At 41.3% G+C, this 22,854-nt stretch overlaps 1 protein-coding gene across 1 annotated transcript in view; it reads right to left on the bottom strand.

Moving 5' to 3' along the window:
- The window catches only part of LOC126455969 (cubilin-like), a 272,708-nt gene that overhangs the window by 59,614 nt on the left and 190,240 nt on the right, over positions 1-22,854 (bottom strand). The window contains exon 4 of the mRNA XM_050091725.1: positions 13,099-13,279. Within this exon, the coding sequence (XP_049947682.1) occupies positions 13,099-13,279 (181 nt within the window). The remainder of the gene's footprint in view (positions 1-13,098; positions 13,280-22,854) is intronic.

Here is a 22,854-nt window from a genome sequence, read left to right as displayed (position 1 = left end):
GTACATGAACAGAGATGAAAAAACGGTAAATAATAATTATGGGTTCAAGAGAAGAGCTAATTTTTAAAGTGAATGTAGATTCGAGGCATGTGTCAGGAGTGATCATTCCTAAGCAAGAAATCATACCAGGAGTGTATATACCAGAAGCACTGGTATCGTAAAATATGGCACATGCGTAACGAGTGTGCTGAACACGAGAGAAGAATGTCTGTCAATCAAGTGTCCACTAACGGTGGCTGAGGAAGTGCCACCTGAAGAGGAATTTAGAGATAACATTCAGGGAAAGTAAACTAAAAGAGAATCTCAGAGTTGAGCACTTAAACACTGAAGAACAGAATACCATAATGGATATATGTATGGGGTATAACGACATATTTAATTTGCCACGAGAGCAACTGATACACAAAGAAGTGTTAAGGCAAGAAATAAAGTTAATACCACAAGCAGAAGGTTGGATAATTTGTCCGATACCATATAGAATTGCACAGATCCAAGAAGAGGTATTGCAAGAGGAAATTAATAAAATGTTGCAAGACGATATCATAGTTCAAAGTAGCAGTGGATGGAATTTTCCCCATATAATGATTCCAAAGGAAAGGGAAGCTAGCGGGAAACAGAAATGGCTGATTGCAGCAGACTATAGGTGCCTGAGAGATATATCTGTTAATAATATTCCTATGACAGATTTTTGGTGGGCTACGAAAACCCAAGTATTTCTCAACACTTCATTTGGCCACGGGGTATTATCATGTGCTGTTACGTGAGAGAGACCAGGAGAGAACAGCGTTTGGTACGCCATATGGGCATTATGATTACAAGAGAATGCCACCGTGTATGGAAACGGCTTGAAATACGTTCAAGAATTTAATAAATTCCATTCTAATGGGATTGCAAGGAGAAAAGATATTCATTTAATTATATGACGTAGTAACATTTGCCTCCTTACTAGAAGAGCATAACAGTCGACTTGAGGTGGTCTTTGAAATATTAAGGTATTACAATTTAAAGCTACGAATAGATAAATATGGATTTTGGTGCAAAGAGGTTACTTTTTTGGGTATTTCTTAGTGCAGAGGTGTTAAAGCCTGACCCAAAGAAGGTCGAAGTAGTAAAGCAGCACCCACAACCAAAGAGTACTGCACAGTTAAAACCTTTCTAGGGTTAAGCGGGTATCATCGTCGTTTTGGAAGTAATTACAGTAAAATTGCAAAACCCTTATATGATCTGGTGAAGAAAGGGGTAGTATACAATTGGGGAATGGAACAGGAGGAAGCAATTTAACAATTGAGGAAAAACTGTTAAGAGAATATTGTTATAACTGGCGCTAGCCAGAGCTGTGTCGAGGCCCTACTGAGTCAAGGAAAACTGAATAGCGATCTACCTGTTGCATATGCATTCAGAACCTTAAATAAAGCGAAACAGTCATACGGCACTATGAAAGGGAGATGTCAGAAAAATGTTGGGCACTTAAATACTTTCGACCATATTCATTTGGCAGAAAATTCACAGTACGTATGGACCACAAGCCATTAACATGGGTAAGTAGTGTTTCCGATCAACCAGCGCGATTGTTAAAACTTAGATTAAAACAGGATGATAATGATTATCAAATCCTCTACAAAAGTGGAAGCGAAATTAGATTGCATATATTCTATCTAGAATTAGAAATCTAAGCACGGTTACTGATGAGAAGGAAAGCAGTAAAAGCAACTTGGAGAAGGCAACCGAAAGAGCTGAGACAGCTGCATTGGTGAGAGATTAAAGCCATAACGGAGGGTGAAAGCGGCGACACTAAAAGGTCATATTTAAAACTGGAGATAAGCTGGGCCGGCAACACAGGCCATGTGAAAAATAAATATACATAGATCATGGCAGGGGATACAGCTGTGATGGAACCTGCTGATAGACTGAGTCAAGAGGAAAAGAAATCGATTCTGAAAGAGTTCCATGATTCACCAATTGGTGGCCATCAAGGAATAGTTAGAACTTAAAGCAGGATATAGAAATATTGTACATATGAAGGCGTGAAAGTAGATATGGAGCAGTACAATGCGCCTTTGTGAAAGCTGCCAAAAGAAGAAGATCATCCAAAATAAAACAATAATAGCGGCAACAACTGAGTATGTTTTTAAAGATGTGTTATCGACCTTTAAGACCCCCTTTCACGAACAGATAAAGGTAATAAGTACATCCGTACCTTTCAGGATGCACTAGCAAAGTTCTTAGTTGCGGAACCCACTGAAAAACAGGATACCGAAACTGTAGTAAGAGCTCTAGTGGAAAAGATTATTTTGAAGTTTGGTATACCAACCTTACTACTGAGCGATACGGGTAGTAACTTTATTTGCGAAACGATGCGGAAAGTATTCAAACTATTGCGTATATTCAGACGACAGAGTAATGGCGCATTCAAAAGAACACACCAAACCTTAACAGAAACGTTCAGACGCTTTATACACAGGGCGCAGACGGACTGGGATTCCTGGGTTCCATATGCGGTATTCGTATTAAACACAACACGGTGTAGAGCAACGGGGTACACATCTCATGAGTTGTTCTTCGGGAGAGTGTTCAATATGCCAGGAATTCTGCAAATGACCCCAGGTGACATGATTGTGTGCTTTAATTAAAAGACCAAATGAGAGTTATGCAACAGTGTTTACGTGATTTTAATGTTCATTCTAAATTAAGAAGTAACGAGTACGATGACCATATTTCTGTAATGATGCCAAGTACCTTCTAAAATCTCATTATCAGTACAAGTTAATCTAACCTCCTCTTTACGATCAGTGCGCCCTGCTTTCCTGACATCCACCTACAACATCTGATCCTCTTGTGCCACCCTATGATATGCATCACACCCCCTCCCCCCCCCCTCCCCAACACCCCAATGAATTTCAACCATGGGATAAAGTTCTACTACATGACAAAAGTGTTCGTAGAGGAAGATCGGAGAAATTATACTCAATGGCGAGACGCATATGTGGTTAGCAAAGCTAAAGGACGAAGAATGTGCTCATACATTTAAAAGGTAGTAACTGTCTAACAGTACACACCAACCATCTAAAAGAGTATTTTTTGATTACAGGATGCCTGCAAAATATGTGGGAGTGGCACTCTCCATAAAATCATTCGAAATTACTTCGGTTCAAACAGTGGTACATCATCCAGTTCTACAATTTACAAAATTCTGGCCATCACCAGGAGTACAGTATGACAACATGTGGAATGTCAATCTTTATAGTGTTACATGGAGAATTCAGAGTTATTTGAATTTTGTAGAATTAAAGAATAAGTTTGAAAATTTCGAAGTATTAGCTATCACATGTGTAGATTCTGTCAGAGATGACTCAGCTCACTTAACTTGAATGCTTCAGAGCGTGCCAGAACCAAACAGACTTTACAGTTCCACATAGGTATAATAGAGATATCACAAAGTCTAATTGTACAGCTAGCTTTCCATGAAAGTATAATACAGAAATGCGGAGCACTAAATTTTGTTTGGGAAAGAAGCAAAATATTATTTGGAACTCTGGATGAAGATGATGCATCGTATCTTAAGCCAAAAATTGATGTATTTGAAGCAGTGCATAAATAGCTATTAAGCTAACAAGAGAGCAAGTTACCACAGTAAAAGCAAAGCTAACGAGTTTTAATCAAACATTAACCTTCGTAGGAACAAATGAAGAGGTTATCACACAGGGAAGGAAGGTCTTAGTCAGCACATAATGCAGTTCGAAAGTGAACTGATAGAAAGTTGCAGAGAGCTGTTACATTGATAACATTAATGAGCAGCTAATTAAGCTGATATAGTCTTTAATGAGCCAGAATTGGGATACAATTTGATAATTACTACAATCGTAAATGTGCATAACGGTATTTTGGTATCACATTTCAGTAACCCTGTGCAAGTAGTAACATATTTATAACAGTTAAAAGAAGAAATTTAACATAAGGGATTCACAATAGTACTTGCAGGGGATAATGATTATCAGTTGCTCGAAGTAATAGATCTTGGTGTGTTCAGACCTGGCAATATTTTAAGACAGTAGTGTCTTTTACTGCCGGCCGGTGTGTCCGTGCGGTTCTAAGCGCTTCAGTTTGGAACCGCGTGACCGCTACGGTCGCAGGTTCGAATCCTGCCTCGGGCATGGATGTGTGTGATGTCCTTAGGTTAGTTAGGTTTAAGTAGTTCTAAGTTCTAGGGGGCTGATGACCTCAGTAGTTAAGTCCCATAGTGCTCAGAGCCATTTGAACCATTTTTTTGTCTTTTACATGTATAAAATTTGGCCACTTCTTGATACAGTAGATGTAAAGAAGCAGTTGTTTACATATATAGCACCAGAGAAGGCAATACTGTTAGTAGATGATGGAAAAAAGACAGTACATGAAGTTAAATAATGATCAGTTTTTGTGTAAAACGATAAATCAGAGTCACAGAATTTGTAAGCAAAACATCTTTTCTTTTGTTTGCCTATGACCATAAAAGTATGAAACTACGATGTTACAGACTGTAGCTAAAATGCCTAAAGAACTGTATCCCATAGTACATTGTGTTAAATGGAAGTGTCTGGACATGAATAAGAGGTAAGGAATGGTAATTTGTAGTTCCAAAATGTGAAGGACTTACAGTGTTATGTAGCGATAATAAACGTACTGATGTAATAATTCGTGGCATAGGAAAATTGAAATTTATGGAAAAGTGGAAAGGATATGGTGCTCAAATATTAATACAGTCTCAACATATTACTAGAATAAATGTAACAAATAATGATATAGTTCCGAATTTGAATACAGACATAATGTTACATTGTTAATCAGGGAAGAGTAATATAACAGAACTTACTTTCAATCTGCCTGGTGGGCATGAAGTGATATAGATGATTTAAACGCAGCAGGGCATAAACTGGACGAATTGGAAAACGAAATTTTGGATCAACAAAAAACTGCTTGTAGTGGATTTTCATCAGGCAGCATATCTGTTGGAGTTATGCAGGCAAGCACTGTAATCTTGGTTGTAGTAGTGTGCATATGTAAACATTGTAGATGGTGTTAAAGTGTTTTCAGTTGAGCTGAAGAACAACGGGTGCCGACTGTTATTAGAAGATATGTGTAATGATTAAGATTGTAAACCAGTAACCAAGTAGGGAACCGGTAAAATATCAGCCTACTTGAAGAGATTTAGGAGAAACTGAGGAAACTGTATTTGAAAGCATGCCAGTCAGATATGAAGCTATAGGCAGTGATAATGTAATGTACGAAAAAGTGTTGTGCCAACAAGACATTTGCAAAATGTAGAAAGAAGACAGCCTTGAATATTTACGTCAAGAACAGATAAAAGATAGACAGGAAAGTGGAAATGGTAAATAAGAGATAGAGAGGAAAGTGAAAATGCTAAATAAGAGATAGACAGGAAAGTGAAAATGGTAAATAAGAGAAATGTATAATTGTTTAGTAATAGTTATGAGAGCATAGACAGAATGATATTTTGTGCGCCCTTGATAAAGAAGAATTTATAATGCGTTTGTATTAGGACGTTTTCGTGTATACCATTTTACAAGCAAGAAACAGTCATGTATTTTATTTAGATCACCATGTGCTTATGATGCACATTCTTCATCCAAAGGTGTACTGTGTATTTTATGTTTATAAAGTGCTTGTTGAAAAGCAGTGTGTAGCTCTGGATAAATGATAGTTTATGGTGTCCTTAGGGTACGAAGAGTAGTTTTGTGTTAATATAAGCCTTGCAAAAGGAACTCAAGGTAGAAGAATTAATTTGTGTATCGAATGCAAAGGAAATGATTTGTTCAACTGTACATATACTACGAGGCATTGTGTAAATTAAAGTGAGAAGTTAAAGCTGCAGTGTTTTGAAATAAGTGCTACAAAAGAATGTAATTACAAATAAGAAAATTAATTGTGAATTATAGCTAAAGAAGTACAACATTAATTTCTGTGCACAGAAATAGAATATATGCTATAAGATTAATGATTAACTGGAAATCGAACCAAGTATGAACAGAAGTAACACTGCATTTTGAAGGTGGTGTGGATAAAAAAAGAAAATGAAAAATTTTTAAAGGAAAACGTACAGATGAATTTACTCGTAAATAAAGACTCGAATCCAAGAGGCACATACTACCACAGTTGATAGAAAAATTTGGCAGTCTCTCAGGGCAGAGATTACAAAATTTTTCCTCGGAGAGGGAGGTGTCGCATATACGTCGCAAATGATGAGCGTTAAGTACAGAGAGTGTACAGCTAGGGTATAATGTTGCTCAAAGAGTGTCACTAAAGGAGTAACTTAACGTCGCAAGGACGCTAGGAAACAGGAGGCACTGTGTTTTTTGTGATGCGGGTAGTACGGGCTACGTGACCAGCAGCACAGAAGCTTCTGGAAGGAGGACAGAGCGTGGTCGCGTGAGAGGCACGTCATGCCAGCCTATTTAACAAGCGTTGCCGCCGGCGCTGCTGAGCATTCAGACTCAGATTACGATCTTAGTTTGCCTCAGCCGCTGAACCTGCGTTACTCTGCTCCCGAACTTTTTTCCTCGTGGCACTTAGCTGCACAAAGTACATGCAGGATTGCACAACATAGTCAACGTGTTAGTGCGTCGTAGGATTCGACAGTTGTTCAGTCTCAGTTGTTATTCAGAGTTACTTGTCCTTTTTCCCAACCAAATTCCTTTTTCTTTATCATCAGTCCACTGACTTGTTTGATGCGGCCCCGCCAGTGCAACCTACGTCCTCAGTTACCTGTTGGATGTTTCCAATCCCTTTCTTTCTCTACATTTTTTCCCTGTGCATCTCCCTCCCTTTACTATTATGGAAGTCATTCCCTGATGTCTTAACAGATGTCCTATTATCCCGGCCCTTCTCTTTGTCAGTGTTTTCCACATATTCCTTTCCTCTCCGATTCTGTGCAGAACCTTGTCATTCCTTACCCTATCAGTCATCTTAAGTTTCCACATTCGTCTTAGCACCACATCTCAAATGCTTCGATTCTCTTCTATTCCGGTTTTCCCACTGTCCATGTTTCACTGTCATACAGTGCTGTGCTCTCAGAAATTTCTTCCTCAAATTGAGGCCTATGTCAGATCCTAGTAGACTTCTCTTGGCCAGGAACGTCCTTTTTGCCAGTGCTAGTCTGCTTTTGATGTCCTTCTCACTCCATCCGTCATTGGTTATGTTGCTGCCTAGGTAGCAGAATTCTTTAACTTCATCTACTCCGTGACCATCAATCCTGATGTTCAAGTTTCTCTCTGTTCTCATTTATGCTACTTCTCATTATTTTCGTCTTTCTTCGATTTACTTTTAACCTATATTCTGTACTCATTAGATTGTTCATTCCTTTCAGCATCTCATGTAACTCTTCATCACTTTCACTCAGGATAGATTATCGTGAGCGAATCTTATCACTAACATCTGATGAGCGTGAACTGTAATTCCACTATTCAACCTTTCTTTTATTACTGTCATTGCTTCTTCGATATACAGATTGAACATCAGGGGTGAAGGACTACATTCTGGTCTTATACCCTTTTTAATCTGAGCACTTCGCTCTTCGTCGTTCACTCATTGTTCCCTTTTGCCTCTTGTACATATTGTATAGTACCAGACCCTTACTGTAGCTAACCCCTACTTCCATCGGGATTTCGAACATCTTGCACCATTTTACAATGTCGAACGCTTTTTCCAAGTCGACTCGTTCTATGAAAGTGTCTTCTTTAGTCTTGCTTCGATTAGCAACCGCAATGTCAGAATTGCCTCTCTGGTAATTTACCTTTCCTAAAGCTCTCTTAAATTCTGATTATAATACTGAATCCCCTATAGCCTCTAAATGGATTCCTGTTTCTTCTTCTATCACATCAGACAAATCTCCCCCCTCCCCCTGCATACAGGCCTCCAGTGTACTCTTTCCACCTATCTGCTCCTTCCTCTGCATTTAACAGTGTAATTCACGTTGCACTCTTAGTGTTATCACCCTTGCTTTTATTATCACCAGAGGTTGTTTTGACTTTCCTACAGGCTGAGTTAGCCCAACCACCCATAATTTCCTTTTCGATTTTTTCACATTTTTCATGCTACCATTTCGTCTTAGATTCCCTGCCCTTCCTATTTACTTCATTCCTCAGAGACTTGTATTTCTGCATACCTCAATTTCCATGAAAATTTTTGTACTTCCTTCTTTCATCGATAACTGTAGTATTTCTTCTTTTACCCATCGTTTCTTCGCAGTTACCTTCTTTGTACCTACGTTTTTCTTTCCAAATTTCGTGATGGCCCTTTTTAGAGATGTCCATTCCTCTTCAGCTGTACTGCCTACTTTCCTACCTCTTATTGCTGTATCTATAGCCTTAAAGAACTTAAAGCTTATCTCGTCATTCCTTAAAACTTCTGCATTCCACTTCTTTGAGTATTGATTCTTCCTGATTAATATCTTAAATTTCAGCCTACTCTTCATCACTACTATGTTGTAAACAGATTCTTTATCTGATCCTGGGTCCTCCTTACAATCCAGTATCTGATTTCAGAACACCCGACCTTTTCCAAGTGTATCTCTTCCTCTTGTGATCTTGAACAGGGTATGGACTGTTACTAGTTGAAGTTCATTACAGAAATAATTAATCATTCTCCTCTCTCATTCCTTGTCCCAAGCTCATATTCTTCTGTAACTTTTTCTTCTACTCGTTCCCCCATAACTACATTCCGTTCCCCCATGACTATTAGATTTTCATCTCCCTTAATGTACTGTATTAGCCTTTCAGATATTATCTCTATCTCTTCATCTTCAGCTTGCGACACCGGCATGTGTACCTAAACTATTTTTGTCGATGTTGGTTTGCTGTCGAGTCTGATAAGAGCCACCCTATCACTGAATTGTTCAGAGTAGCACACCCTCTTTTCTAACTCCCTATTCATAACGAATCCTACTCCAGTTATACCATTTTCTACGGCTGTTTATATTACCCTATACCCATATGACCACAAATCCTTGTCCTCTTTCCATTTCACCTCACTGACACCACTATAGCTAGATTGAGCCTTTGCATTTCCCTTTTCAGAATTTCTAGCTTCCCTGACTTTGAAATTCCATGCCCCGAATAGTAGTACGTTATCCATCCTTGAGTTATTCAATCTTTTTCTCATGGTCACCTTCCCATTGCCAGTCCCCTCCCAGATATCAGAATGGGGGACTACCGCGGAATCTTTTGCCAATGGAGAGACCATCATGACACTTTTGCAATTACAGGCCACATGCCCTGCTGTTACATGATGAGCGTCTTTAATGGAGTCGTTTTCATTGCCATCTGAATCCTCATTTCCTGATCTGAAAACATTCCAGCTTGTATTCTCAGGCACCAGGTCTACGAGTTGGACGAACCTCTTCACTACGGGAGACAGCGTCAGTTACCATCCTGGTCTGCTACCACGACACTACACCATAAAAAAACGAATCGGATAAGGAATTACCTTTGCTTTGACTGAAGACTACTCTCGTAACCGTAAATGTCTGATAAAATCACAACTGCGTCACATGTCAAACCGAGTGAATCCAATACACGTATCTGAAGCTTAAATGTCTGAGGAAATTGTGACATGTGTAAAGCATGTTGTAGTGTATCCAAGCTGCCGACTCCTGTGTTCAGGTTCAGGGGACATTACAAATATGGATTTACGCCTGCATGTGTCTATGTACGTATGTGTTTTGCACTTCTCCTAAACAACTGACTGTATTAACATATACCAATGAATGTACCAGCAAAATTATAACTGTATGACACACAATTGAGGACATACCTGTTTGAAAACGAAACTGCAACGCGAACTATTTGTGCAAATGAGAGCAAATTATGTTAATATTATGTGGAATATATACGAAGTGCCTACGGGGGAACGACAAGGGTATGAAGCGCCTCCTAAACGTCCACAGCTTGTGGTCTAGTGGCTAGAATTGGTGCCTCTGGATCACGGGCTCCCAGGTTCGATTCCCGGCTGGGTTGGGGATTTTCTCTGCGTGGGGACTGTGTGTTTGTGTTGTTCTCATCATATCATCATCATAATCATCATTCGTGGTAGTGGATAGACTGGATTGTGAAAAAATTGGACTGTGTAAAAATTGGGGATTTGTATAGGCGCTGATGACCGCACAATTGAGCGCCCCACAAACCATACATCATTATCACATCTCATAACCCCTGGATCGATTTCAACCAAATATGAAATACACATTTCCATTCGGAAAGAAATACTGTGCTTTAAGAACCAGCAACGTCCGACTGGGTTAATGGTGATAAAGCGGAGAGGTAAGGGGGAATGAGTAGATGCGTAGAGACATAGGAGAAGAGAAGTTGTAAAAAGAGAAGGGCAGAAGGAAAGAAAGGGAAGGTGATGGACAGAGAGAAGAGGGGATCAACAGAGAGAGAGATGGAGCAGGAAGAGATGGAGAGATGAGGGTAGAGGAGCAGGTCAACAGGGAGGGAGGGGGTATGAGGTAGAGGGAATAAGGAGGAGACAGAGGTATGAGGAGGAGATGGACATAGAGGGGGGATGCGATTGCTACAGAAGAAAGGTGTACATGAACACAGGAGGAGTAGCAAATTGACAAAGTGAAGAGAAGAAGATTGACAGAGACAGGAGGGTGGAAAAGAGCGACAGAAAGAGTGGGGAGGGGATGGACATAGGGAGTGGAGAGCAGAAGTTGGGCATAGGGAGGGGCGAAGAGGAGATTTGCTTAGAAGGACTGAGGAGAAGTAGACGGGAGATTGTGATGGGGGAGGGTGTGGTGGTGGTTAGTGTTTAACGTCCCGTCGACAACGGAATATCAGACCAGCTGTGTGGCTGGATTGAAGAGTTTTTAGCAAACAGAACACAGCATGTTGTTATCAATGGAGAGACGTCTACAGACGTTAAAGTAACCTCTGGCGTGCCACAGGGGAGTGTTATGGGACCATTGCTTTTCACAATATATATAAATGACCTAGTAGATAGTGTCGGAAGTTCCATGCGGCTTTTCGCGGATGATGCTGTAGTATACAGAGAAGTTGCAGCATTAGAAAATTGTAGCGAAATGCAGAAAGATCTGCAGCGGATAGGCACTTGGTGCAGGGAGTGGCAACTGACCCTTAACATAGACAAATGTAATGTATTGCGAATACATAGAAAGAAGGATCCTTTATTGTATGATTATATGATAGCGGAACAAACACTGGTAGCAGTTACTTCTGTAAAATATCTGGGAGTATGCGTGCGGAACGATTTGAAGTGGAATGATCATATAAAATTAATTGTTGGTAAGGCAGGTACCAGGTTGAGATTCATTGGGAGAGTGCTTAGAAAATGTAGTCCATCAACAAAGGAGGTGGCTTACAAAACACTCGTTCGACCTATACTTGAGTATTGCTCATCAGTGTGGGATCCGTACGAGATCGGTCTGACGGAGGAGATAGAGAAGATCCAAAGAAGAGCGGCGCGTTTCGTCACAGGGTTATTTGGTAACCGTGATAGCGTTACGGAGATGTTTAATAAACTCAAGTGGCAGACTCTGCAAGAGAGGCGCTCTGCATCGCGGTGTAGCTTGCTCGCCAGGTTTCGAGAGGGTGCGTTTCTGGATGAGGTATCGAATATATTGCTTCCCCCTACTTATACCTCCCGAGGAGATCACGAATGTAAAATTAGAGAGATTAGAGCACGCACGGAGGCTTTCAGACAGTCGTTCTTCCCGCGAACCATACGCGACTGGAACAGGAAAGGGAGGTAATGACAGTGGCACGTAAAGTGCCCTCCGCCACACTCCGTTGGGTGGCTTGCGGAGTATAAATGTAGATGTAGATGTAGATGTAGAGACGGAGCGCAAGCTCGGGTTAGGGAAGGATTGGGAAGGAAATCGGCCGTGCCCTTTCAAAGGAACCATCCCGGCATTTGCCTGAAACGATTTAGGGAAATCACGGAAAACCTAAATCAGGATGGCTGGAGACGGGATTGAACCGTCGTCCTCCCGAATGCGAGTCCAGTGTGCTATCCACTGCGCCACCTCGCTCGGTGATGGGGGAGGAGGAAACTAGCTTTGAACGGGGGAGGAAGAGATCCCCAGAGGTGAAAGGAGCAGATGGACAAAGTGAGGAGGAGATGGACACATAGGGAGTGGGCATACATACTGAGCTAGTATAGTAATGAAACTGTACTACACTGTTCACCAGAGCTTTGTTCTCGTTGCGGCTCCAATAGAGCAACAGGTATTACACGCTTTTAGAAACGTGTAAATGAAAATACTTTGGTTTTACGCTACAGACAGACTTGACTTCTTACTTCTTGAGCATGAAAAATATATTTAGCTGCCAGTTTCTTAAGTATTGGAGCTCTCGTGTGATGGTGAACTACATGCTTACCAAACATCCCTGTTGCTAGTATAGATGATTCAATATCACTTTAGTTCACCAGGTATGTAGGTTTATACATGGAATCGGTGCTGATTTCATTGTGACTTAATTTAAAGAGCATTAGGCGTTACTACCTGGGGTACAACCTTAATGTTATGAAATACTAATGTCTGTTTCGACAAGAGCTGTTGCAGCTTGTCAGCCAGACTTACACACTTCATAATGTGCCCGTATTGTTCTCGGAATCAACAGTTACAGTATCTGAAAATGACTGATAGTGATTTGAAAACTGTTATGTGAAAATAGTAATATACTGGTAGAAAAACTGGCAATAAAACAACATAATTGGCCACTGCGGGTTTCGATTTGAATCAAAATTTCATTCCTTCTCATATCTAATAGACGATTCTGGAAAGTCATTGGTAATCCTGCATGCTTAAGTAGTTTATTTATATGTTCCGATTAAATATTTTGCCACATTGTGAAGCTTGAATTGGAGTTATGAAGTTATTAATTAACCAGTCCAAGACCAGTAGGGTTAAATTAAAGAGAAATAACTTTCCCATTCTATAACGCACCACTTTATCCTTTCGCACCTCATAAACAATTTTTTGTCGTCATATCGCATTTGTAGGAATTTCTATTAACGCCATTGAGGTGTCACTTACCTCATAGTGTTTAGTGGTTCTGCCGTAAGTATACAGCTTGCTGTACTCACTCAAGATGCGTCTTCTGCACGTCGAAGTCGACGAAGGTAATGTGAACGATGTCGTGCGAGCCGCCAACGAAGCTGTAGAGAAGGCAGTCGACGTCGCTGGGGTATGGCCGAGGGTAGTCGGGGCTGCTGAAGACGCCAAACTCCTTGCCGAACGTGCTCGTGAACAGCAAGCACTCGCACCCTGTAAGGAGACTCCATCAGCTGTATACGCTGAAGTGCCAAAGAATCAGGTATAGGCATGCGTATTCAAATAAAAAGATAAGTAAACAGACAGAGTACAATGCTGTAAAGTTTGGAAGGTAGGAGACGAGATACTGGCAGAAGTAAAGCTGTGAGGACCGGGCGTGAGTCGTGCTTCGGTAGCTCAGATGGTAGAGCACTTGCCCGCCAAAGGCAAAGTCCCGAGTTCGAGTCTCGGTCGGGCACAGAGTTTTAATCCGCCAGGAAGTTTCATATCAGCGCACACTCCGCTGCAGAGTGAAAAATCTCATTCAAGATTTAAGTGAGTTTGAATGTGGTGTTATAGTCGGCGCACTATCGATGAGACACAGCATCTCTGAGGTAGTGACGAAGTTGGGATCTTCACGTACGACCATTTCACTAGTGAACCGTGAATATCAGGAACCCGGTAAAACATCAAATCTCCCACATCGCTGAGGCCGGAAAAAGGTGCTGCAAGAACAGGATCGACGACGACTGAAGAGAGTCGTTCAACGTGAGAAGTGCAACCCTTTCGCATATTTCTGCAGATTTCAATGCTGGACCATCAACAAGGATCAGAGTGCGAACCATTCCACAAAACATCATTGACATCAGCTTTCGGAGCCAAAGGCCCACTCGTGTGTCCTTGATGACTGCACGACACAAAGCTTTACGCCTTGCCTGGGCCCATCAACACCGGAATTAGACTGTTGGAATGGGAACATGCTGTCTGCTCGGACGAGTCTCTATTCAAATTGTATCGAGAGGATGGACGTATACGGGTATGGAGACAGCCTCATGAATCCATGGACCCAACAAGACAACAGGGGACTGTTCAAGCTGGTGGAGGCTCTGTAATGATGTGGAGCGTGTGCATTTGGAATGATACGGGACCTCTGATACGTCTAGATACGGCTCTGACGGGTTACACGTACGTAAGCATCCATTCTGATCACCTACATCCATTTATGTCTATTGTGCATTGCGACAGACTTGGACAATTCCAGCATTAGAATGCAACGTGCCGCATATCCAGAATTGCTGCAGAGTGGCTCCAGGAACTGTCGTCTGACTTTAAACGCTTCCGTTGGCCACCAAACTCCCTAGATATGAGCGCTATTGAGCCTATCTGGGATGCCTTGCAACGTGATTTTCTCCACCCCGTCGTACTCTTACGGATTTGTGGACTGCCCTGTAGGATTCATGGTGTCAATCCCCTCCAGCACGACTTCAGACATTAGTCGACTCCACGCCACGTCGTGTTGCGGCACTTCTGCGTGCTCGCGGAGCTCCTATGCGGTATTAGGCAGATGTACCAGTTTATTTCGCTCTTCAATGTATATATTATACATATATGAAAGTACGAGAATGCATTCTCCCAATCGGTTAGCCCGTATTACGAGGGAGCAATGACGGAAATCAAGGTGAGATTGCGTTCGGAGATCAATATTCACGGTGACAAGGTATCAGTGGCTGGATTCCCTGATGACGTTGCAATCCTTAGTGGAAGTGAGAAAGAAGCAGTAGAAGGAAAAATCTGTAGTGGAAGACAGTGATCAGAATGTACCCAAGAAATAAACAAGGACGTCAGGTGTAAGTGTTACTATGAGTTGACCCAAAAACGGATGCCCTCAACCGAACGTACGGGCTACGTTTTTTATCTGTATAGAATGTCAGAAATTATTTTTATCCTCAGTCATAGACACCTACGTCATGAGTGGCAGCTCATACATTGTGTGCTGTAGGATACTACTCATTTTCTCCTTCTCAACAAGGAATTTAATCATTATATATACAGAAACAGACACATTTCAACCGTTCTCAAAAAGCTCACACGAAAAAATATTCACATTCACAAAATGCTTGTTAAAATTTCAGTACGATTATTAATCAAAATAGGGGAGAGGTTTGCTAATTGCTTTTATCACAGCGCAATTTTTTTTTTCGGAATCCAATGTTTACTAGGCAGTGGAGGAGGCAGCCTTCATATTTGACATTTCTCTTCAACTGTATTGCACAGTCGTACAAGTTTTCGACAAACTGAAGAGATATATTAATACGAAATACATAACCAGGTGTGTAACTTGCTTCAACTTTTCAGCCACGTATGTTCGTTTAGTCTTCCCAAACTGTGGTCGACTAAATATCGAACGCAGCAACTGCAGTTCATCAGCGTGAAATGTCTCTGAAAGTAAATATTGACCAACAGAATACTAATGTTAAGCAACAAGATTGTAGCAATATAAAACAGAGTCTCTGAATGACGTTTTCTGGGTCCTACGACGAGGAGTTACAGGCCATCATGCTGGCCAGCACCCATCGACATCCATAGGAGGTCGTATGGTGTTGCAAACTGTAAATACAGTGGACAACTTTTATATGCCCACGAGGGATTTAAGACAATGAGGTAGAATATAGATATTCGAATATGAAGAGTACTAGAAAACGCGCAGCAGGGCTTCAAGAAAAATGTCGAGCCTATAAACAGTGGCATTTGGTGACGATGTGAAACGTCAGGATACGCAAGACACATGAATCAAGCAGAGAAAACCGTAGCCAGTGGCACAGAAAAGAGACTGATTATGGAGTACGCTGTTCTGAATAAGGACAGGGAAACGGCTACACAGAATGTCAGACCCATGTCCTTGCGTTGTATTCGATGAAAGTGATATATACTCCTATGTAGCGCCGGGTCTGCTGCATTGGCACAATGAGTTATACGTTCTGCTCGTAGCGAGAGGACGCCGTCTGGAAACGTCTTAAGCTGCGCGCAAGCGCAGAAAGGGCTTCTTGTTTTGACTTGTGGAAAAAGTGCGGATCGTAAGCTGGTCAGTGAAGGTAGTTTGCGCTTTTCGGGGCTATATACTAGTTTCCACACCGGAGACGGGCAGCGGAACAGGCAGACTTGTAGCCGCCACTGACCGGAACATACACACGAGAGTGCCGCATGCCAAACAGGTCGTGGTGTAGGGCGTGTAAGCCATACCGAGCTGAAGCCTGAGGTCTTGGTCTCTGATTAACGCTGACAACTCGCCGGATAATCCGTTTCGAGTACAGTCTCTACAGATTGAGTTTTTGGGTTAGAGCGTGGAACTGCGTGTTGCGCTTATCGAATGCATGGATGTCAGCGTGCGCTGTGTGAGCAATAAACTGTAAGTAGACTACTGCTTCCCTCTCCATATTAATGGGGTGTTAACCAACACGGTAGTGATGTGCTTAAGGGTTCATTTTTTTCACTGCCAACCATTTTTATGGTTTGCTATGTATTCACATATTATTGGTTTGCCTTATTATGATGTCCAAAATTAATTGTGCTTCATTCTATGTTGTTGAAGCCTGTCTTCATTGTGCGTAATAAGGCAATGCTGTACGGGGCGTTGTCCACTGGGAGACTGTAGCCTGTCTGAGAATGTTTACTTCAGACAGGTGTGACAGAGCAGACGCTACTTCCCTGAATGCGTGCCACTGAAGCACTGTCTGTACAGCTGAGTTAAAATCGGAAAACAGAAGAGTGCAGTCTCCGACACCGGTTGACCGTCAGCTAGAACCGTCTGTAACATCTCAACTAGACAGGTTGTGAATTGAAGTATATCTTGACACAAACGAGATAAATAAACCCACTTTTAACGTGCAGAACACAGCGAACGATGCCCATAACTTCGCCTTATTCACGCAGACGTAAAGTGCTACAGTACCCTGAGCAGGTGCAGCTTCTTGTCAATACATAAGGTACAAATCCACGCTACGTCACAAATCGATGGGTTATGACGCATTATAAGAATCCTTACCCCAGAGGCTTACCCAAAAGGGCAGCTGGAATTAACATGCACCGTGACAGGCTTTGGGGGGGGGGGGGGGGGCGGGGGCGGATGTGAAGACCGCAGTTTCTGAAGTAAAAATCGCGGAAAAGTGGCAGTCGAGAATCTGGTGTGTTTACATCTAAGATGAGTGTGTGTCAGCCGTCTTGACAGCAGCAGAATCGTCCTAGTTTCGGCACTGAGGGACAGATGGCGGTACTTTGAAATGAGTACGGTCACTTTGGCGTCCAGCCACGTGACGGGAAACTCAACGGCCGGCACGCAGGCTCATGGCGGGCTTCCTGCGGGGCGCTTTTAGCATAGAATGTATGATGTAGAAATAAATAGAAAACTGATCCCAACGTGGCACAAAGGAGCTTGTAGGCTCATTTTAAAGCAGAAAGTTAGCCGCTTGTGCTCTTACAAACGCGCCTCCAGTCACCCTGGTAGTTTCTTAATTATAACAAATTGAATATTTTAGTAACTAAGTAAGATTGTAAATTGGACATTTTGGAGACGTTTTGACAATATTTTATGAACGAGGTGTCAAATGAAAGGTCTGAATGAGTAGTGTTAAGGTATCTATGTAACTTCTTTTCATGTTTTAAAAATTCAAATGAAGAGCCAGAATGCAGTTTTCGTGATTAAAAATGGAGAATTTTGATAAATAAAAAATAGGAACCATAAAGATAGCGGCAGTACGGAAAATTAGACATATGGAAATAGGTAATACAATAATAATATCGGTTATTTATGCATTGAAAGTATTTTAAATAATGAGTTATATATGAAGAACACATAAACCATAATAATATGAGAATAACATCCAGTACAGAAATTCTGATGATGAATATGAATTCAGCGGAAAATTTCCGTCTGAACAGAAGTGTTACATGCATTTTATTGTATCTGCATTAAGTGTAAAAGTAAATTTTATGTGCAAATCAACCCCGTTTGACTTCAGAGTGTTTAATCCGAGGGCTTTTAGGTCACTTTATGCGGCAGAGGGCATTCAGTTGAGTTGAAAGGAGTAACACGTGTGACTGGCAAAAGTCCGTGCACGAATTGGACTCAGAATATTTTCGTATCGCGAACGCTTGGAACTTGTGCTTTTAAGCAGTTGAGTACCGCTGGACTTTGAAGAACTCACTGTGGTGCGTTTGTGAAACTTGCGAAAATTTCGTGCATGATTTGAACTTATAATATTTTCGTACCGCGAAGTCGTGTCGAACTTTAACTCGGAACAACCACTGTGGGACATACTGATTTCAGCTTGCAGTTGGATTTCGCATTGTGTTTGGTTTATTATTTTTTATCGATAAGTACTCTACGCTCGGAACTTTGTTCGTCTTGGGGTTTCAGATATTTTAAAAGAAACATTAAGTGAATAATTGCTGAATGATTGTGATTAATATTTGAATGGCACTGTTGAACTAATTAGGTAAATATCTGAGGTCAAATCAAGAACACTTAACAGTATTTCAGTCAAATCTGTCCTGAACAATTTAAAATAAATCCAGTTAGTTGAAACTGTGTTGTGTTCACTAAAAATTATACCTGCCCGCTAACATTTGTTTTTATAAACTTGGCATTAATTTAAAATTTCTGGGGATAGTGCAGCGGATGTGGTTGGCACCCCTCAGACCTAACGTAGCCAATTTAGTTAGTACGTCCAACCACATTTTACGGAACCCCAAGGGGATGCATGCTTTGTAGATGCTTGGATGATAGTTGTCTTTTTTTTGTTTATTCGTGCAGTAGCGCGTGGGGGCTCGAGTCATCTAGTATTACTAAATAACTGACTTTGAACTAAAATAATTGTGATCACCCAGTGCAACCCGATCTCGCGCATAGAGAGAAACCGTAGCACGTCGCAAATGGTTTTCTCGACCTCGCGAAGCTCGAAAATGGGTACTTCTCGTCCGTTGTAGCTAGCAACCGTCATCAGCAAACAATAAGTGTTGGCTATGAGAGAGCAAGTAACTTTGTAGAAGGACTAATATAACTATCTGGCATAGTGGAATAAATACAAATTGATGGTCGCATTGATAGAACAAACATACGGAAGCTACTAGAGGAAAGCAACTTCATACAGCAGCTAGATCCATAACTACGAGTTTGGACGGGTGATATAGCGGTTCAGACACTTTAATGCGACCAAAGCCTATGTTCAACGTCAACTTGCAATAACCCCTCACAGACGACTGATTGGAGCACGAAATGTGGAGATGATATAAGAAATGTCTGGGAAACACCGAAAACCAGTGCGGTCGTTTTTGTCGTAATGCGGAAACGGCGTTATTTAACCGACGTGTAAAACGGAATGATAGTTGGCTTTCAGGCGAAGGGTGAAAGCATTTTCGAAACGGCTAAGTTCTTAAAGTGATTGCATATCGCCATGGGTTATGTACACCATGCATGGCAAAATGGCGTTGTCTAAAAGCTGCGCCGAGGCAACTAAGGTGCACCACTGGGTGTAAATAACAGAGGTGAGCGACGGCTGTCGAGTCCTGTACGGGCGAATAGACATGCAACTGAAACTTCCTGACAGATTAAAACTCTGTGCCGGACCGAGACTCGAACTCGGGATCTTTGCCTTTCGCGGGCAAGTGCTCTACCATCTAAGCTACCCAAGCACGACTGATCAACCGCCCTCTCAATCTCAATTCTGCCAGTGCCTCGTCTCCTACATGCAACTGTTTAGCAACTGACCGATCGGTAGAGCCGTAGAACCGACGTGCTTTCATCGGCCGCGAAGGCTAGAATGTGCACGCCAATACCGAAACTGGACGTCCACAGGTGACCTTCTCAGGTGAATCACGTTTTATGCTCTAACGGACGGATGGCCATTGGCGTGAATGGGGTGGAACATAAGGAAAACAAAAATTCTGCAACAATTGTCGGAACGTTCCAGGTTTAAGGAGGATGAATTATGGCCGGGCGAATGTTTTAGTGGCATTCCGTGTGTGATCTCGTCACTCTGGTAGGCACAACGGATCAGAGAAAGTGTGCATCAACCCTTGGGGACCATTTCCACCGCTACGTACAGTTTCTTTTCTGTCCTCGGCAAGACGTGATTCACCAGCAGGATACTGAAACGTTTCACACAGCTCGCTGTGTATGTGCGTAATTCTAATAGCACGAGAATGAGTTTACCGTTCTCAAAAAAAAATGGTTCAAATGGCTCTAAGCACTATGGGACTTAACATCTGAAGTTAACTAACCTGAGGACATCACACACATCCATGTCCGAGGCAGGATTCGAACCTGCCACCGTAGCAGCAGCGCGGTTCCGGACTGAAACGCATAGAACCGCTCCGCCACAGCGGCTGGTATTTACCGTTAACCTCTGGCAACCAAACTCGATGGATTAGTACCCAATCGAGAATTTGGGTAACCAGTTCGATCAAGCTGCTCGCGCCATTCATCCGCAACCGAGAATCCTGGCGCTGTTGCAACAGTACTGGAGTCGATGTGGCTACACCTCCCTAGCGGTACCTTGCAAAACTTCGTTGACTCACTTCCTGTACGTTTCGCAGCAGTCTGCCCCGAAAAAGACAGTTATTGACGCATTTGATAGGGTTCACAATAATATGATTGGACAGTATATTAGGGCAATAGCTAGCTGCTATAGCGTTGCCGTCAACAATGCTGCAATGTGGCTGCACATGAAGCCAATTTTTCGGTATGACTGGGAGGTATTGCTGACGCTGCAGACTGTTGCAGGTAGTTGCGTCGATAAACTACGTATTACGTTTGATGAAGTGCCAAAAAATACAGAAGCCTTCGAACCTATGGAAAATGCGAGGAATAACAGTTGCATAGGGCGAGCGGGAACACATGTGGCTCCAGACAAAGAGGTGCACACCTGGGTTCCATCATGGTTCCGTTGGCAACTGGAAATGTCTTCCCATGAAGGCGCTGCGTCTCTTGTCTCAGAGTGCGATAAATGTACTAACAGTTACCGCAACTGATTTTGAAATAATGACCAGTTTACTTACTTTTCTCCCACCTGTAGTGTCTTCATTTGCCTGTCCCTTATATATTTACGACATAGTACAATATCATAAGTGAAGGAATCTGTACAGGTTCTATGAAATCGGTATTTACTCCTTAATACTATACTGAGTAATAATTGTGTTAATGCTTCACTAAAATTATTCTGATCAGAGCTGGAAGAAATCTCTTCCTTAAACAACGAAAACAAACAAGGGCTACATGTCCGTGAAACACATATGAACCACCCTTCGTTTTGCTGATGAAATTGTGTTGTCTGATGCTAGTGCAACTGGAAGAACTTGTTAAAGTGAGTTTGGGAGTGGGTCTGAAAATCAATAATAACAAAATACTAATAATGTATAAACAGCATATATGGATGACAAGTCAACAACGGAATTATAGAGGTAGAGTTTTCTTTTTTTGGATAGCTGAAGGCAATGACTGAACAGAAATTGAAAGAAATGAACAAGAAGGGTCCCGATGGCCCAAAGTGCTTTTTGATGAAGGATAGGGATTTTCGGCAATTAATATTCCAATGCGTCTGAAAACGATAGTCTGCAATTAGTAGAAGTATAAAACTCATTATATACAGGATGTAACGGTTATAGGTGCAGATATTTTTGTATGTATTACCTTAGTGAGTCACACATCAATATGATCGTAGCTTTTGTTCGGAGTCTAACAGCGAACAATCTTCCCAAAAAAAAAAAAAAAAAGAAAAAAAAAAAAAAGTCACAAACGTTTCGTGCTTATGTCTCCTGCATTGTCCAAATTGCGCCACTGATAGGGGACAATTTCCAAGTGTCAGTAAACGCTCTTGATGAAACTTTGCTATGTAGACGATATATGCAATATACCTAATTATTTCGTTGTGCAGTTTTACTTTTAAGGTGTACAACACACCCCGAAAGGTTATTTGGTAGATTACGTTTGGAGAGAATGTCTTCGAAACGATGACACATGAAAATTTTCTCATATAAAAGTTGATATGTAATTAACGTTCTTGAGAACTGTTTATTCGGATTTTGTAATAAACTGAAATTTTGAAAAATATCCCACCAACATTAATTAATTATAAAACATGAAAACTTCGTTACAATATAAATTAAAAAATCCCAAGTTACATATATCAATGTGTAATAAATCTGGTTTCTGGAACAACATTTTTTGGAAAATAAGCTGTATGCAATATGCTGTCAAAGTGCTTTAACATACTCACTTAAAATACCGAAACATTCATCATTAGTCTAGACATTTGTTTTAGCTATGGTTGTTTTATGTTATAAATTGTTATTTACTATCATATTTTTGTTTTCTAGTTTCCTGTATCACACACGTTTATTCTGTTAACTTGAAATAATAGGTAACTCACACAAAGTCAGTATAGTAATGATAATATGTAAATAAATGCTTAAAACTTAACGTTTTCTTACGCCATGCACGTAAAATGAACAAAATTTCCTCGCACACTACATATTATATACTATAAAACAATACTTAGCAGGATATCAAAGCGTCTGAAGTGGCCCACTAAATTTCCTGATTTGTATCAGGCATAATTCAGTACATACGTAACTCTTGGGGAAGCGAACTGATTATGTTCCAGTCAGTACAGCTTCATTACATTGTTTCTCAAGTGAAAATTGATATCACAACGATTCAACACAACTAGATCTGAAAATTTTCTCCTGTGTTCACAAAAAGTAACACTAAACTTAATTCGTAAACAAAATTATTTGTGCACTCGCGAAGAAAGGGG

The sequence above is a fragment of the Schistocerca serialis genome, chromosome 2 (genome assembly GCF_023864345.2).
Source record: "Schistocerca serialis cubense isolate TAMUIC-IGC-003099 chromosome 2, iqSchSeri2.2, whole genome shotgun sequence".
NCBI classification, from domain to species: Eukaryota; Metazoa; Arthropoda; class Insecta; order Orthoptera; family Acrididae; genus Schistocerca; species Schistocerca serialis.
This window is presented reverse-complemented; position numbering and strand designations above follow the sequence as displayed.